We start from the raw sequence: 17,243 nt of genomic DNA, 5'->3' as shown, positions 1-17,243 counted from the left end.
TCTGACATGGAGAGCATGTCCTGGTCCTGCTCTGCAGATAATGACAACTATGCCAGGATGGATGAGTGAAATGAGCCTCACCTTGCTAATGAAGGAGGCAAATCTGCTAGTGAGGGCTTTGATCTGATCCTTCTTCTCCTAACACACTCACTGCACTGGGGCTGATCTGCAAGTTGATATTGACCAGGAGGTTTGGGTTGACCACGATCCCTTGAATACCACCGGGGCCACATCTTCTTCCAAACCCAAACCCTCCATCACTCACATCATGACTGCATCTTGACCTGTCAGAGCAGTGTCCTCTGCTCTTGGAAATCCTCTTGCTTGCTTCCCCTTGGGTGGGAAGGTTCCTGCTGCCAAATGCACTGCAGATGCATCCCACGCTTCCCCCATTGCTATGGGACATAGAGATGAAGCTGAAGATGCTTTGAGCAATGCTCACAGTGATGGAAACAGCATCAAACCCCTCAGTGGTCCTGACCTTTGGCTGGCCGACTTCAGTGTGGCTGCAGAGGGATGAGATGGCAGAGGGACAAAGATCTCCAGGTTTGGCTCTGGAGTCATCCCTGCCTTAAATCCTTCTGTGTTCTGGTCTTGTGCAAAGGACTGGGTGGTGAAATCATAGAATCATTAAGGCTGGAAAAGACCACTAAGATAATCAAGTCCAACCATCAAGCCATCACCACTATGCCCACTAACCCATGCAGCTCAGTGCCACATGAAGTGTATCAGCTCTCAGTGCTGCACCTGGCCACATTTCCAGCCCATTAATCACCCAACTCTCTGGTGTACCATGTTGGCAACCTCCAGGCTCATAAAACTACCCAAACTTTCCAGCCTGTATTTTTCAGGCTACTGATATCTGCTGGGAAAATATATATCTGTACCTCTGATCGTTCCCTTTAAGCTTGCTTTTAGCTTGGTGTCAGTGCCTGTTTAGTTCAAAGCAGATGGAACTGAAGCTGCCACAAAGGGGAGTGGTGAAGATGTTGAAAACACCGATTTGATGGCTTTGCTAAGGGAAACCTGGCGTTGCTCCCAGGAGTAACATGTGGACGAGGCAAGGGGCAGCTGGAGGAGCACACCATGGTGTGCTCCTGTACTTTGCAAGCATGACCTCTTGTGATAAAGGGGATAGTTTGGGAGGCACTTCTGCCTTTCTGCTTGCTACAGGAGAAGCCTGGCTACTTTGCTTGGCCATAATGCTGGATACTGAGGTATCTACATTTAAAAAGCATGCTGGCTGTAGAAATGCAGCTATCAGGTGCCTTTTTGCTGCTGGATCGTGTTTGCATGGCCTCCAGCAAGCCAAAATCTCTTCTGTGAGTGTCAGTGAAAATCATGTCCAGAGATGCGAAAGATGGAATGGCAGGCATTAGAGAATTAGCCATTTCCTTATGGTAAAGCACTGTTGTGCTCTGATCTGGAGGATTAATGAGAAACTGGGTTTTTATCACTTTCTCTAGGCCTGGAGTTGATCAGTGAGTCACGTTTGCCTCCAGCACTTTGCTTACCCAGCATAGCTGGGTCACGTTGGACATGGCTCTTCCCTAAAAGGATGTTTGGGGCTTTTGAGTTTTTGCAGTTTCTAATTATGGTGGTACCAATGACAGCATTTTATTAATCCCTGCAGCTATCGCATGTACAGAACACATGGGCTGAACTTCTTGGGAAAACTGAATTATGTCCCTGTGTGAATCATCACATAAAAACCTGAAAAATTACAGGGGCTTGGGGGTGATCAAGCTGGCATGACACTGCTGAGATGCCACAACAGAAATTAGGATAGAAGGATGACATAAATTGGGATAGAGGGATGTTTTCTCTGGTGTATGGAGGCAAGAGTTAGAAATTTCCCTTTCCCTTGGAGGCTGATGCCAAAAAATCTTGCTGCAAAAATGGGAATGGGGCATCCCCACTCCTTGTTCCTTTTGAATGTAAGTGATGGCCACGGAAGGAGAGGTCTCAAATGTTATGTGTGTGACTTGGTCATGCTTGACCAATCTGGTGGCCTTTTATGATGGAGTGACAGCATCGGTGGATAAGGGAAAGGCAACTGATGTCATTTACCTGCACTTGAGCCAGGCCTTTGACATGTTTCCCAACAGGTCCTTATCTCCAAGTTGGAGGGATGTGGATTTAATGGGTGGACCAGTCGCAGACAGAGGGTGGTCATCAATGGCTCTACGTCCAGGTGGAGGCTGGTAACGGGTGGCATCCCCCAGGGGTCAGTCTTGGGACTGGTGCTCTTTAACATCTTTCTCAGTGACATCGATGGTAGAATCGAGTGCACCCTCAGCAAGTTTGCTGACGACACCAAGCTGAGCAGTGCAGTCAACACGGTTGAAGGAAGAGATGCCATTCAGAGGGACCTCGAGAGGCTGGAAAGGTGGGCCTGGGTGAACCTGATGAGGTTCAACACGGCCAAGTGCAAGGTTTGGCACTGGGGCCGGAGGAGTGACAGGCATCCATACGGACTGGGAGCAGCGGGCCTTGAGAGCAGCCCTGCAGAAAAGGACCTGGGGGTCTTGATAGATGAAAAACTTCATATGAGCCAGCAGTGTGCCCTTGCGGCTTGGAAAGCAAATGGGATCCTGGGGTGGCCAGCAGGGACAGGGAGGTGATTGTCCCCCTCTGCTCTGCTCTCGTGAGGCCCCATCTGCAGCACTGCGTCCAGGGCTGGAGCCCCCAGGACAAGAAAGACAGGGAGCTGCTGGAGAGGGTCCAGAAGAGCCATGAAGATGAGCAGGGGGCTGTAGCACCTCCCTATGAAGACAGGCTGAGGGAGCTGGGCTTGTTCAGCCTGGAGAAAAGAAGGCTGCGAGGTGAATCACTGCAGCATTTCAATACCTAAAGGGAGCCTACAGAGGTGAAGGGAATCAACTCTTTGAAAGGGTAGATAACTACAGGATGAGGGGAGATGGTTTGAAGTTGAGGGAAGGGAGATTTAGGTTGAACATCAGGGGGAAATTCTTTACAGAGAGAGTGGTGATGTACTGGAACAGCTGCCCAGAGAGGTTGTGGATGCTCCGTCCCTGGAAGTGTTCAAGGCCAGATTGGATGGGGCCCTGGGCAGCCTGGTCTAGCATTAAATGAGGAGGTTGGTGGCCCTGCATGTGGCAGGGGGTTGGAGATTCATGATCCTTGAGGTCCCTTCCAACCCCGGCCATTCTGTGATTCTGTGACTTGTATTCCCCTTCTGCTAAAGAGATGATAGTGCCACCATGGCTGTGTAAAGTCATTGAAATTAAAAGGAGAATGCAACGGAATGAATTTCATATGCCTTTTATTAGACAAACACTGGGAGGTGAGGCTTTGGGAGCATCTAAGAACAAACAGGAGCAAGGCATTTGCATAAATAAGGGCAGACAGCTTGGAATTCCAAACTTTTTGCAAGTAACGGGGTGAGGACTGCACACAACATGAGGGACAGAGTGGCACGTGGCTGTTGGACCTCAGTAGCACCTCTTGGTCGAAGAGCTGCTGATGTACTGCATGCTGGAGCTGCTTCCACCGACCACACATGACCCAGCCATGCCTTGTCCGCTCCCAGAGCTGAAGCCCATTCCTCCAGCACAGAGCCCAGCTCCAGCCCCACTGCTGCCTCTGAAGCTCTGGCAGCTCCCACTTCCATATCCCGATCCTACACTGGTTCTGGTCACAGCTGCAAGAAAAGAACACACTCATCAGAGGCACCCACAAACAGATGGACAGAGTGGCTGGCAGACAGATGGAAAAGTCACAAAACTGTCTTTGGAAGGTACTTACAGATGTTCACTGCACCAGCACCTTCTCCAGAGAGCCTGGAATTGAGCAAAAGAAGACAGTAAGCATTTAAGGGGAGACCATGAACAAGCTGTGCGTGAAAAGCCAACAGAACACCAGTAAAATATTTCTGGGTGAAGATGCAGATCTTGCAGCTGCACTGCTTGGCTTCACTCACCTGCACTCCTCGCCCTCCAGCAGCTTCCTGTAGGTTGCAATCTCAATGTCCAGGGCCAGCTTGACGTTCATCAGCTCCTGGTACTCGCGCAGCTGCCGGGCCAGGTCTGCCTTTGCTTGCTGCAGGGCTGCCTCCAGCTCGGCCAGTTTGTCCCTGGCATCCTTCAGGGCCAGCTCCCCGCGCTGCTCAGCGTCTGCAATGGCTGTCTGCAAGCTGGCACACTGGGAAGGAAAAACAGAGGCTGAATTCCCCATCTAGAGCATAGAGCAGTTTGTTTCGCCCTACAGTCATGATGTGTGGCCATAGGTGCAGAAAGATTTGAATTAAAGAATTCACGATCCAGCAGAACATTGAGGTGCATTTATAGTTATTGGACTTGATTCTTTGCATTAGAATTGTACCTGTTTCTTCACGCTGTCAATCTCAGCCCGCAGCCGCTGGACGTGTCGGTTGAGCTCAGAAATCTCCTGCTTGGTGCTGCGGAGGTCATCCCCGTGCCTGCCTGCGGTAGCCTGCAGCTCTTCGTACTGCCAGGGAGAGGGACAGAGGTCAGGGCAGAATCCAGCATTGTAGAGTGAAGCAGCATGTGAGTATCATATCATGGAACCATGGGATGTTTGAGTTGGAAGGGACCTTCATGATTATGGAACCATAGGATGGTTGGATTGGACAGGATAGTCCTAAAAGATCATAGAACCATAGGATGGTCGGGTTGGAAGAGTACATCAAGGTCATCAAACCATAGGATGGTTGAGTTGGAGGGGTCCTAAAAGATCATAGAACCATTGAATGGTTGGGTTGGAAGGCTCCTTGAAGATCATACAGAACCATCATGTCTTGGGTTGGAAGGGTCCTTAGATCTCCCCAAACCCCACCCCTACCCTGGGCTGCTCCCTCCCCTCCATCAGACCAGCCCCATCCATGGACTTGAGCACCTCCAGTCATGGGGCACCCACACATCTCAGGGCAGCAGTGCTAGGGTCTCACCATCTTTTGAGCAAAGAATTTCCTCCCCACATCTCACCTCACTTTCCCTCTTTTATCTTATACCCAATTCCCCTTGTCCTATCACTATCAGATATAGTATTTCAGCTCGGAGGTGTGTGTCTCTTTTCAATCCCAAACCAGCACTTAGAGCTTTATGGGTTTATTAAATCTAAAGGCATCCTCTGCTGTAAAAGTACCAGTAGAACCTACCCTTGGGGAGCTGGGGAAGGGAACATGGTTTACCCTTTGCAGAACCCATCCTGGGCACTCACCCTGGACTGGTACCAGGACTCAGCTTCCTCCCGGCTGCGCTTGGCAATGTCCTCATACTGTGCCTTCACCTCAGCAATGATGCTGTCCATGTCCAGCCTGCGGTTGTTGTCCATGGTCAGGATGACGGAGGTGTCAGAGATCTGGCTCTGCAGCTGAGACAGCTCCTGCCAAAGCAGTGGGGGTTGGGTGAGTCACTACAGGGCACATCTCTTGTTCCAGGCCCCAATGGAGGACAGAGTTGTGTTTGCAAAGTGATTTTTTTTTCCATGAATTTTCCAGGAAGGGTTACTACAGCAGGTGAAATGGAATAAGTGTGGAGGTACGTAGTGCAACAGAGTGGAAAATAATCCATCCCGAGCTACTGAGGTGGCAAAAGGAAGCAAAGGTGTTAGAAAATGGGCAGGACATGAAGGTCCTGGGAAGGTGCTTACAGCTTCATAGAGGGCTCTGAGGAAGTCTATCTCCTCCAGGAGGGCATCTCGCCTGGCTTGCAGCTCTGTCTTGGTCATATGGGTAGAATCCACCTCCTAGGGGGAAGAAGCACAGCACAGAAATGGAGCTGTTTCCAGAGGAGAAGCTGCAGTGTTTCTTGCAGCAGCTGTGCAGCATTGGGTTGCAGCATGCATGCACCCACCTTCTTCAGAATCACAAACTCATTCTCAGCAGCTGTGCGCTTGTTGATCTCCTCTTCATATCTGTGGGATGGAAATGGAGGGTTGCTATTGGTTTATGCAGAAGTTTTGTAAGTGTTTGTAGGACCTGGCTCAACTTTCTTTAGAGAAACAGCTTGGTACTTTGGTCTCCTATAGCCCTATAGCTTTCTGCCTCTGAGTTTCAGCCATGGGGTTGTGTGTGTCACATATGCAAACCTAACCCTGGGCATTTCTATCAGAAAAATGAGAATAATTTAAAAAGGCCTTTCTTCCTTGTCGGACTGCACAGGTGCAATGGTGCACTGCCCAGCCTACTCACCAAGCAGACCCCAAACAAAGACTTACTTGTTCTTGAAGTCCTCAGCCAGACTCTGCACCTTATTCAGCTCCCCACCCAGGTTCTCCTTGTCAGCCAGCAAGTTGCTCAGCTGCCTCCTGAGGTTGTTGATGTAAGCCTCAAAGAGGGGCTCAATGTTGTTTCTGACTGTTTTGTGTCCCTGTTCTTGTAGAAGGGCCCACTTGGTCTCCAAGACTTTGTTTTCTTGCTCAAGGAACCGGACCTGGAAGGAGAAAGCAGCTATTTCAGAAGTAGTGACTTTAGGATGGTTTTCCATATCTCTGCTTCCCTACATCCCAAAGCACCATTTCCCCTCTGCTGTCCTCATCATGTGAGATGAAACCCTCAAACCAAACAACCCTCGGGTTTTATTCCCTGGCTGCTGCTGATAGAAATGGCTTTGCATCAAAAGCAGCACGGCTGGTACAGCTTGCCCTGATTTGTGCTTCTCCACTGAAGAATCAGCATGGCACAACCAAGAAATCTCATGGCTCACCTTGTCGATGAAGGAGGCAAATTTGTTGTTGAGGGTTTGGATCTGCTCCTTCTCCTCCTTGCGGATGCTCTGGATGCTGGGGTCGATCTCCAGGTTGAGGGGCTTCAGAAGGCTCTGGTTGACGGAGACCTCCTGGATGCCCCCAGTGGGGACAGCGGGGAATCCAGGGCCACCCATGCCCCCACCAAACCCAAAAGCACCACCAAACCCACAGGAGATCCCAGTGCCAGCACCAAACCCTGCAGGTCCATAGAATCCACTGCCCCTTCCAGCCATAGAGATCCTCTTGCATCCACCAACGCTGTAGAGGCTTCTGCTCCCAAAACCTCCTCCAAATCCTCCGTACCCCACAGCAGTGCCACAGCTTCCACCTTGAGCCATGGAGCGTGAGACGAACCCGGTGCTGCAGGCACTTGGGATGAAGGCAGATGCAGCACTGAAGCCAGTCCGGCCCTGGTTCCTCACGGTGCACTGCCGAGACATCGCAGCCAACGGGAGAGATTGGAGGAGCAAAGCAGTGAGGATGAGGAGGAGTGCAGCGAGATGAGGTTGTGCTCCCTGGGCTGGGGTTGGCCCTTTTATTCCCTTACGAGCTGGGGGTGGGTTTGGTGTGCTGCTCACCAGACTGATTAATCAGGCTCGACACGCCTCGCCGCGATGCCGATCACCAGCAAAGTTGCAGCTGTTGCATTTTTTGGGACAGTCATGGTCTGGCTGTTGAAATATCTGTGAAAACACCAAAGGCTGCTCACAGCCACCCCTTCCCCACTCCTTTCTGCAGTGCATTGTCCGTGTTGGGAAAGCGCTCGCTCATCTCTATTTCATGGGTGAATCAGTCCCTCCCTTGCGTCAAAGCGCATTTTTTCACTTTACAGCTCTCTGCAAAGGGTGGGAAATCCTTGATTGTGGATCTGTGTTTTCCTGCTGCTGAGGTTCTGAGTAAAGCCATCAGCATCAGCACCTCGGGCCTCAACTTGTTGGGTGTTCTGGGCTTTTCTTCTCATGCCCGAATGTGGCATTTAACGTGAGATGATAGGAAAAAGGAAGAAAGAGGTGGTGGACAAAGCAACGTGGCAGTGGGCACTGATGGAAGTCTTGGACCATCAGCTATGGAAAACCATTTGGGGAATGGCAGGACATGGAAGTTGCTTAGTGAACAATACCTTCAGACCTTTTCTTTCCATGAAATGAGTCTGCAAATCATCCTGATTCAGACTGACAACAAATGATGAAATATTACGGCGTGAGCTGGGAGGGAGCTCCTGCTGGCAGTGACGGCACAGCCTGAGCTGGCGATTCCGCACGGCTTCACCTCACAGATGTTGAGCCGTTCCCTAAATGATGGGTGACCCTGCCCTTACCCAGCCTGTTCCCAGACTCTCCTCCCCACATCTCTTCTCTTCCCCTTTCGATAAGTCTTAGTCACCAGGAAATTCAGTGCCGGGGATCTGCTTTTGTGGCATTGTTCTCAGCCAACTCCTTCCACTCCAATTCTTCAGAGTTCCCAGGAAATGCCAATAATGCACTTTTTCAACGCTGTCCTGACTAGCCCTCTGTGCCCTGCACTGTAGGACTGTGTGCGTGGAAACCTGTCCCGGAGGTGCTCCAAGGCCACTCCTGGTGTCTGCTCTCTGTGCCCAGCAATTTCCAGGGCCAGAAATAAGCCAAGTGCTTTTGGCCAGAATGTCCCCAGGGATGATTTGCAAATGCCCATTATCTCTGTTTTTCAGCCATACTCTTCCCTTCTGCTCTTCTTCTTCCCCCATTTCACCTTTTTCTCCCCTTTCCACTTCTTTTTTTCCCCTTTTCCTCTTATTTTTCCCCATTTTCTCTTTCTTTTTCTACCACTTCCCCTTCTTTCTTCTCTCTTTTACCTTTCTTCTTCCCTCTTCTCTCCTTCTTTCTCCCTTCCTTTCCCCATCTTTTTTCCTCTTTTTCCTCTTTTCTCTCCTTTTCCTCTTCTTTTCAACCTTTTCAACCTTCTTTCCCCTCTCTTCCCCTTCTTTTTCCTCCTTTTCATCTCGTTTCTCTTCTTTTCCCCTTCTTCCCCCCCCCCCCACTCCTTCTTTCCCCTGCTTTTTCCCTTCTCTTTTCCCCCTTCCTCTCCTCCCCTTTATCCCCCTCTGTTCTCTCCTTTCTCTCCTAGTATTTCCATCACACACCCTGCAAGAAAGATAAAATAACTGTCCTGGCAGTGTTTTGTCACCTGTGAGCTACAGCATGCAGCAGATTTCATGGCAGCTCATCACTCAAAGAAGAGCTTCAGTACCCAATCCTAAGGCACTGGTCTCGACTGTCTGCAGAACTCCATCACAGGCAACACTCGGTGATGGGTGTTTGGAGTCACAGTTTCCTCCACACATTGCAAATTCGAGTCTCTGGGCTGTGCCAGTGTTAATGATGTGCCAGTGTTAATCTCCTGTCTTGCAGGAGAGCATCCCCAGTTCATCTCTACACCCGTGTTTGTGCATGGAGAGCAGACCATGCTCTGCAGCAGGACAGCTGCACGTTGTGTGATGAGAAACTTTGCTTCATTCTTGCTATCTTTTTAAAAAGCAATGCCCGGGGAGAAGGAATTCTGACCTCAGCCTTTCCCATGCTCGTTGAAGAGCTTTGTAATCTCACTGCTATGATCCAGGTGTGATGCAACCGCTGCTGTGCCTGTGGCTACGTGCGCTGCTGCGTCCTGGTGGCTGGGGGTTGCAACCCACAGCACTGGCTGGGATGCTGGAAGGGGGATCTCAGGAGCCCTCAGCAGCGAGAGATGGGGGAGGAGGAGCAGAGATGCAGCAGAGCTGTAACCCTGCTGGCAACTCACTGCAGAGAGATTCCCTGTGGGATGTGGAGAGGAGCAGAAGGAGTTCAGAGCATCCCAGAAAAGCATGGGAAACTGCTAATTTTGAAGAAAAACCAAAATATATTCTGCCACTCAGGGGCCTTTTCTCCTCTGTGAACCCAACTCTTTTATTTTTTTATTTTCTCAAGAGTGTGGCTCTACCCATTTCCTGACCTTACGTACAAAGGCAATGGAGACTTTTTTGAAAATCCTGTATCTTTCCCACTTGTCTTCCAGCAACTGTCACTACTTTGGAGCTTTCAGCCAGATAATGCCCTGCTTTCACTTCTCAATTAATTTCTCCTGATTAGTCACAGAACCACATCTAAAACTGCTGCACCTCCCCTGATTCTCCTCCAGCTCCTCAAAACAAGATCTTGCATTCTAGGAACAAGAAGAAACAGTGGATGTTGGAGACTTGCTATTTCTGACAGGTTCTTGGATAACTTTTTATAGCTGTTGGATGGGAGACAGCTCCCTTCAACACAGCACATGGATGTGTGTGAATGGGTCTCTCCACCTCTTACAGTCTTCTAGAAAGGGAATACCCCAAGTACAGCTCTGAGCAGAAGGGGAGTGCTTCCAGGTGTCTGCTCTTACACTCACAGAATCATAATCAGTAAGGTTGGAAAAGACCTCTAGGTTCATCAAGTCCAACCATCAGTCCTTCCCCACCATGCACACTCACAGAATCAATGAGACAGGACAGGACCTCTGAGACCATCCAGTCCAACCCCAACCCATCCCACCATGCCCTCTAATATACCCTCAGTGCCACATCTCCATGGTTTTTGAACACCTCCATGGACAGTGACTCCAACAGCCTGTTCCTGTGCCTGACAGCTCTTCTAGAAGAGAAATTTCTCCTAAATCCAAGAACTGAGTTGAGACAGCAGGCAGTAAATTGAGTTTCAAGATGGGCTTATATCCTTGGACAGGTCGGGTGGTTGTGCTGACTCCCCTGCTAATTAGTTCCCTATTGTTCTAAGTTCATGCAGGTACATCACACGCCTGGCACAGCCCTTTGTGCCCCCTGGGAACTGTTGTGCTGGCTGCAGGCTGCACGCTAAATGAATCCCAGACCTTTTCCCCTATGCTTTACTCTTGCCTTGGCGTGCCCTACATTTTGCTTCCAGGGGTTTTCCTTGCTCAGTGGGGAGAAACAACGCATTGCAACCCATGGCACCCTCCCCTTGCTGCTGCACCATGCCTTTATTTGGCTGCTCATGGGGAGATTCAGGAGACATGAACAGGGAGCAAAGAACTGCACCTTGAACTGGGCAGGGCCCCATGAAAAGTGCTCGTTATCCGCATTTGCATTTGTTGTTCCATGCGTTTAATTAAAAGCTCCACGCAATAGAATAAATTACATATGCATTTTTATTAGACAAACACCAGAAAGTGAAGAGAGACAGTCATGGGACACATTTTATATACAAAATCTGGCTGGAAAAAAAATAACAAAACAACAAAAAACCAAAAAGCTGAGCGGTACTAAGCGAGCTGCAGATTTAAAACAGAGGGATTCCCGTTCCACGGCAGAGCCCTGCATGTGTGCAAGAGAGGAGGTTTCCAATGAGGCTCCTGCGCCACAGGACATCGGGTTCAGGTGGCTTCTGTTCTGCTTCCCCTGATTATGCTGTGGTGAAGGACCCGTGTCGTGGTGTTCTCTGGCAAGGGAGGGAGAGCTTTAGCTCCTGTAACTTCTCCGGGAGGAGGAGGAGAAGAACTTCATGCTGGAGCTGCTGCCCCCACCCATGGCACTGCTCCCCCCAGGCCCACTGCAGCTGTAGTTGTTCCCCATGCTGCACATGCCACCCCCCATGCTGAGGTTGCTTCCTCCTCCGTATCCCGATCCCACAGTGGTTCTGGTCACGGCTGCAAAGAGATAGAAAAGTAATAAGGCATTGGCTTCTCAGTGCAGGGGCATAAAAATGCTCAAGTGAGGTAATTTTATAGATTTTAGAGACTTACAGATATTCACTGGGACACCGTCTCCAGCCAGCCTGTATGGGGAGAGAACAGCAATGTCAGAGGACAAGGATACAGAAGACAGCAGGGGAAAATACATGGGCCATTTTATAAGACTCCTGTAAATATTTGGTATTGCCCATGGATGTTCCTCACAACATCAATCCATCCCCCGACCTCCCCCTGCCCCGGGGTACCCCAGTCGATGTGTGTACTTCATAAGGGAGCATCCCACCCGTGTTTTAAAATACCCTCCACCTCTTCCCTCGTTTTATACTGGTTCGTGCTCCAGCTCTATGAACCCAATGGAATGTGTTCATCTCCAGGGATGATCACACAGGGAAAAGTGATATTTGCTGATATTTCTGCAGGGATTCTGCACCCACCTGCACTCCTCGCCCTCCAGCAGCTTCCTGTAGGTTGCAATCTCAATGTCCAGGGCCAGCTTGACGTTCATCAGCTCCTGGTACTCGCGCAGCTGCCGGGCCAGGTCTGCCTTTGCCTGCTGCAGGGCATCCTCCAGCTCGGCCAGTTTTGCTTTGGCATCCTTCAGGGCAATCTCCCCGCGCTCCTCAGCATCCGCAATGGCTGCTTTCAGATTTGCACACTAGGGGAGAGAAAATTTCGGTCACATTCCCCCACTTGGCTTGTTCCTTTTCTATCCTATAATCACAAGGTCTTATTCCAGCATCACCAATTTAACCAATTTTAGTGACTTTTCTGTTTTTGACAGAAGGAATGTCTAGCTAAGCAGAACTTGTCTCTGATATTTTCTCTCCTTTCTTCCAATCTGGGGGGTAAATTGGTTAAAAGCATGGATTTTCCTGCCCTGTACCTGTTTCTTCACGCTGTCAATCTCAGCCCGCAGCCGCTGGACGTGTCGGTTGAGCTCAGAAATCTCCTGCTTGGTGCTGCGGAGGTCATCCCCGTGCCTGCCTGCAGTAGCCTGCAGCTCTTCGTACTGCCAGGGAGAGGGACAGAGGTCAGGGCAGAATCCAGCATTGTAGAGTGAAGCAGCATGTGAGTATCATATCATGGAGCCATGAGATGTTTGGGTTGGAAGGGACCTTCATGATCATGGAACCATGGGATGGTTGGGTCAGTAGGGTCCTTCAAGGTCACAGAACCATGGGATGGTTGGGTTGGAAGGGTCCTTACAGCCCCCCCAGCCCCACTCCCTGCCCTGGGCTGGTCCCACTCCTCCATCAACTGCCCAGGGCCTCATCCAGCCTGGACCTGTTCACCTCCAGGGACAGGGCACCCACTGGTCTCTCTCCTGTTTCTAAGCTCCCTTTATGCATGCGAAGACTGCAGTGAGGTCTCTCTGAAGCCTTCCCATCTCCAGCTGAATTTCCCCACCTCCCTCATCCTTTCTCCATAGGAGAAGATTTTCCTGGAAGAGTCAGCCCTTCTCTATTCAAGACAAGACATGAAGACAGCAGCACGGAAAGCCCCATCTCCTTTACCTTGGTTTGGTACCAGGACTCAGCTTCAGCCCGGCTGCGGTTGGCGATGTCCTCGTACTGCGCCTTCACCTCTGCAATGATGCTGTCCAGGTCCAGGTTGCGGTTGTTGTCCATGGTCAGCACCACAGAGGTGTCGGAGATCTGGGTCTGCATCTGGGACAGCTCCTGCAATGGGAATGGGGTGAGCTTGCACTCGGTGGTGCCTCCTCATCCCTAAGGATGAGCGCGCCAAACTGGGAGAGGCTGCAGATCATTATCTGCACGGTTCTAAAGAGTGAAGATTTCAGCATCTCCCGAGGGGAGGAATTAAGGGCTGTTGGAGGGAGGTGGGTGATAGTACTCACAGCTTCGTAGAGGGCTCTCAGGAAATTGATTTCTTCGGTCAACGCATCTGCCTTGGCTTGTAGCTCAACCTTGTTCATGTAGGAAGCATCCACGTCCTGGAGGATGAGAGAAATGGGCAGTGAGTTTTAAAGTCTTGTTCACGGGGATGTGTGTATCTCTGCGGTACAGAGCAGGGAAGAAGTCATAAGGGCATCAAGAAGTACGGATGGGTTTGTCGATGGAGAGTGGATGGAGATCTGTAAAGAGCCATGAGCTGATGAGCCGCAATGCGCTCTCACCTTCTTAAGTGTCACAAACTCATTCTCTGCAATGGTGCGCCTGTTGATTTCATCTTCGTACCTAATGGAGGAGGAAGAGGGAGCACTGTTTAGGCAGGTAGCAGACGGAGGTGATTTTATTTTGCTGGAATGAACTTCCTTAATAGCAGTTTGCATACAATGTTCTTTTCTCCTACGTTGCATCTGAATAAGAGACCATGAGCGATTTCCTAGGCTGAACTAGTTAAAACAAGTACATTAAGAAAAAAAAGAAGTGAAAGCATCTCTGCTATTCCTTTTCTCCTCTTTCTGGCCGTTACTCATTCCCCTTCAGCCTCTCTTAAGCAAATTAAGCATGCTGCCTCAAAACTTTCAAACCTACCGTGTAATTTTTTCTCAGTGCTAGGTAATTTAGTTAATAAGCCTTTGATCACATTCTAAATTATTCCCTGAATATTTGTGCATTTGGATCTGTTGCTCCGTTACCATTTATCTTGAGAAAGTGGCACAGCCTTCGCTGTCAGGAATTCCTTCACTGTTGGGATTCCCATGTCCCAGTGCTGGAGGACTCACCTGGACCCCCAGATGGCAGTAGGATGGAGGGAGCTGCACCCATCAGGTGGGCAGAGTAACTCCCATGAACTTACTTCTTCTTGAAGTCCTCAACCAGGTACTGTGTGTTGACGAGCTCTCCCTCCAGCCTCCCCTTGTCGCTCAGCAGGCTGTTCAGCTGCATCCTCAGGTTGTTGATGTACGTCTCAAAAAGTGGCTCCAGGTTGTTCCGGACTGTTTTCATCCCCTGCTCCTGCAGCAGGCTCCACTTTGTTTCCAGCACTTTGTTTTGTTGCTCGAGGAATCGGACCTGCAAGAAGAAATATACTGAAGATGTTTGGAAAGGGCAGAGATTGGGGTGAACTTCCTTTGCACTTGTGGGGTCCTAGGACTAGAGAGGAGGTGCAGTACCCTTTCCAGCTGGTTTTCACAGATAAATTTACCTCTGATAGAAGCAGGAATTTGCTATTTGATTGCCATTTCCCTGCTCAGTGTTGCAAACAAACTAATTTCCTTTCCTCTTCTTTCCTTTGAATAAGTGTGCAAGATGCAAACAGTATGTTGAAAATCAAATGAGTAAGGATTGGAACTCCTATTAAGAAAAGTGCTAGTTACCCCCCTCTCAGCATTGCTCCTCCACTTTGAAAAACCTCTGAAATAATGCAGAATAATGCAGCGTTCTGCTTGGAAGCAAGAGGAGCTGCTCAACCAGGAGAGAAATCAAGCAGGTGCTCTTGTGCATCTAATATGCTTAACGAGGAAATGAAGTGGACAGAAAGTGTCAGATCAGATTTTGCTATTTTGAGCAGTCCCAACTTGCTGGTACTGTTTCATTTTGAGCTTTAAATGCCTTTGAGGAAAATTCAAGCACTGAGAGGCTTATATCTTCCTTTGTGCACTTCTTTTTCTAGTCATTTCAGGATTGCTCGCATCTCACTTTAACCACCCAACACCTGTTATCCTGCAGTGCTCAATGGAGAGACCCCAACACCTGCAGAGGGGTGGAATTGCCTCTGAGAGTTTTCTCTCTCCATTTGCCTAGCAGCAAATGAGAACCTCAGATGCTGGGTGATGCACTCATAGCAACCACTGTGCAGCAGGTACCGCTGCCTGGAGTTCCAGGGACAGAGGCATCTTCCAGTCCCATTCCTGATCACCGTTCCTTCTTGCTCAGCTCATGTGCTCATCATGCAATAAGAATCCCCATCAAAACATGAGGGCAGGGAAGCTCATGGCTCACCTTATCGATGAAGGAGGCAAATTTGTTGTTGAGGGTTTTGATCTGCTCCTTCTCCTCCTTTCGGATCCTCTGGATGCTGGGGTCGATCTCCAGGTTGAGGGGCTTCAGAAGGCTCTGATTGATGGAGACCTCCTGGATGCCACCAGCAGGGAACCCAGGGCCTCCAAATGCCCCATATCCATAGCCCAGCATGCTCCCAGCACCTCCACCAAACCCTGCGGGGCCGTAGAAGCCCCCACCCCTTCCAGCTGCAGAGATCCTCTTGCATCCACCGAAATTGTAGAGGCTTCTGCTTCCAAAGCCACCTCCAACCCTTGCAAAGCCACTGCCAGCATTGCAGCCCCCAACACGGGTGACGGAGCGTGAGCTGAAGCTGGTGCGGCACGTGCCGGGCACGATGGCCGACGCAGCGCTGAAGCCACTTCTCCCCCTCTGGATCCTGACGGTGGATTGGCGAGACATGGCTGGTTTGGGATGGGGTGGATGCTAAGGCACGAGGGAAGCAGTAGAGGTGCTGGCCTGGAGCAAGGAGTGGGAGGGAAAGTAGAAAGATGAACCTGTGCTCCGCACGGGCTCAGGAGAGCCCTTTTATGCATTTATGAGACTGGGATGGGTTTGATGAGGTGGATCGTCTTTCTGATTAATTAGGCTTGGCATGTCCAACAGCATTCTGGAGAGAGAACTCACTCCGCACACACGCCCTTCTGAAATAATACAGCCAAGTTCTGAGCAACAGTGGTATTGTTTGGGAATAACTGTCGCCTTCTGCTGCCTTTGTAGACGGGCAGACTCCGCACCATATCAAAGAGTTTGGGAGCTGCAATGAATCAGCCTGGTCACGGGAGGGAAACACCGTTTAGAACGGCTGTCACTCAGCTCTTGGGACCTTCAGTCCATGGGACTGCTCTGCTCAGCCCATCTCTGTGAATGGAGCTTTAAGAAGTTGCAGTCCCTGGTGTTTTAGGGAATGTGTTGGCAGGGCAGTGTTGTGCAGTGCTGTAGAACATTGCACGTTGCTTTATCCTGGGATTTTGTGGTATCACGGAATTGCAAAACCCTTGGGTGGCTTGGGTTGGAAGAGTCCTTCAAGATCACAGAATCATGGAATCACAGTGTGGCTGGGGTAAGAAGGGAACTTCAAAGCCCCCCCATCCCCACTGCTTGCCTTTGGGCTGATCCCATTCCTCCATCAGCTTCCCAGGGTCCATTTATGGCCTCGAGCACACATAAATGCCCCATTTCTCTGGGCAGTAATGTTAGGGCCTCACCACCCTCTGGGTGAAGAATCTCCCTCTCACATCTGACCCAGATCTCCCCTCTTTTAGTTTGAAATAAGTCATGCGGTCCCCTTCTGCAGTACATCTACACAAATATTTCCACTTTATCTCTATATAGGCTCAGTTTCTTGAGCTGGTGTCTTCTGAAAATCCTGCTGCAGTGGACATACCTTTCTGTGACTCTTAAAAATAATATATATATATTTAGAGAGAGAGAGAGAGAGAGAGAGGAAGGAATGAAAATGGAACATTCTGTCAGTTCACACCTGGACTTTACAGCCCTATTCACAGCTGCCATTGAGTTCTGTCTCTGCTTTGCTGTTCCCCCAGCTTCCAGGCTTTCAAATTTGGCATTTAGGAGGATGGAAACTAAAACAATGAAAAAAAAAAAGACAAAAAAAAAAAAAACAAAACCCAAGGAGGAGGAAGGACTGTGGGAATGGAGCTGCTCTGAATCCACTGGCTCTATGGAAATAGAGTGCTCCAGGGCTGCTCCCAGCTCCCTGTCTATAAACATGATGTCATTTCCCAAAGATTTAATCAGCTCTCTCTGCTCATCTGAAAGAGGGATCCCATCAACCTGAATCCATGAGAAAAGTTCTCCACAGGA

The 17,243-nt window shown here is 49.8% G+C and overlaps 2 protein-coding genes across 2 annotated transcripts; both read right to left on the bottom strand.

Moving 5' to 3' along the window:
* Positions 1 to 3,327: 3,327 nt before the first annotated feature.
* Positions 3,328 to 7,172, bottom strand: LOC116235254 (keratin, type II cytoskeletal 6A-like). The gene is made up of 9 exons (XM_031603277.2): positions 6,690 to 7,172; positions 6,202 to 6,416; positions 5,838 to 5,898; positions 5,635 to 5,730; positions 5,203 to 5,367; positions 4,345 to 4,470; positions 3,944 to 4,164; positions 3,769 to 3,803; positions 3,328 to 3,664 (listed from the first exon to the last, which is right to left on the bottom strand). The coding sequence occupies exons 1-9, from the start codon at positions 7,170 to 7,172 to the stop codon at positions 3,456 to 3,458; spliced, it is 1,611 nt and encodes a 536-aa protein (XP_031459137.2). The 3' UTR covers positions 3,328 to 3,455.
* A 3,846-nt stretch (positions 7,173 to 11,018) lies between these two features.
* LOC149913921 (keratin, type II cytoskeletal 75-like) lies at positions 11,019 to 15,901 on the bottom strand. Its single transcript, XM_090128327.1, has 9 exons — positions 15,357 to 15,901; positions 14,212 to 14,426; positions 13,586 to 13,646; positions 13,307 to 13,402; positions 12,963 to 13,127; positions 12,332 to 12,457; positions 11,883 to 12,103; positions 11,500 to 11,531; positions 11,019 to 11,403 (listed from the first exon to the last, which is right to left on the bottom strand). The coding sequence occupies exons 1-9, from the start codon at positions 15,816 to 15,818 to the stop codon at positions 11,216 to 11,218; spliced, it is 1,566 nt and encodes a 521-aa protein (XP_089984453.1). The 5' UTR covers positions 15,819 to 15,901; the 3' UTR covers positions 11,019 to 11,215.
* Between the last annotated feature and the right edge of the window lie 1,342 nt (positions 15,902 to 17,243).

This window comes from Phasianus colchicus, chromosome 33 (assembly GCF_987193195.1).
Source record: "Phasianus colchicus chromosome 33, bPhaCol1.hap1.1, whole genome shotgun sequence".
NCBI classification, from domain to species: domain Eukaryota; kingdom Metazoa; phylum Chordata; class Aves; order Galliformes; family Phasianidae; genus Phasianus; species Phasianus colchicus.
This window is presented reverse-complemented; position numbering and strand designations above follow the sequence as displayed.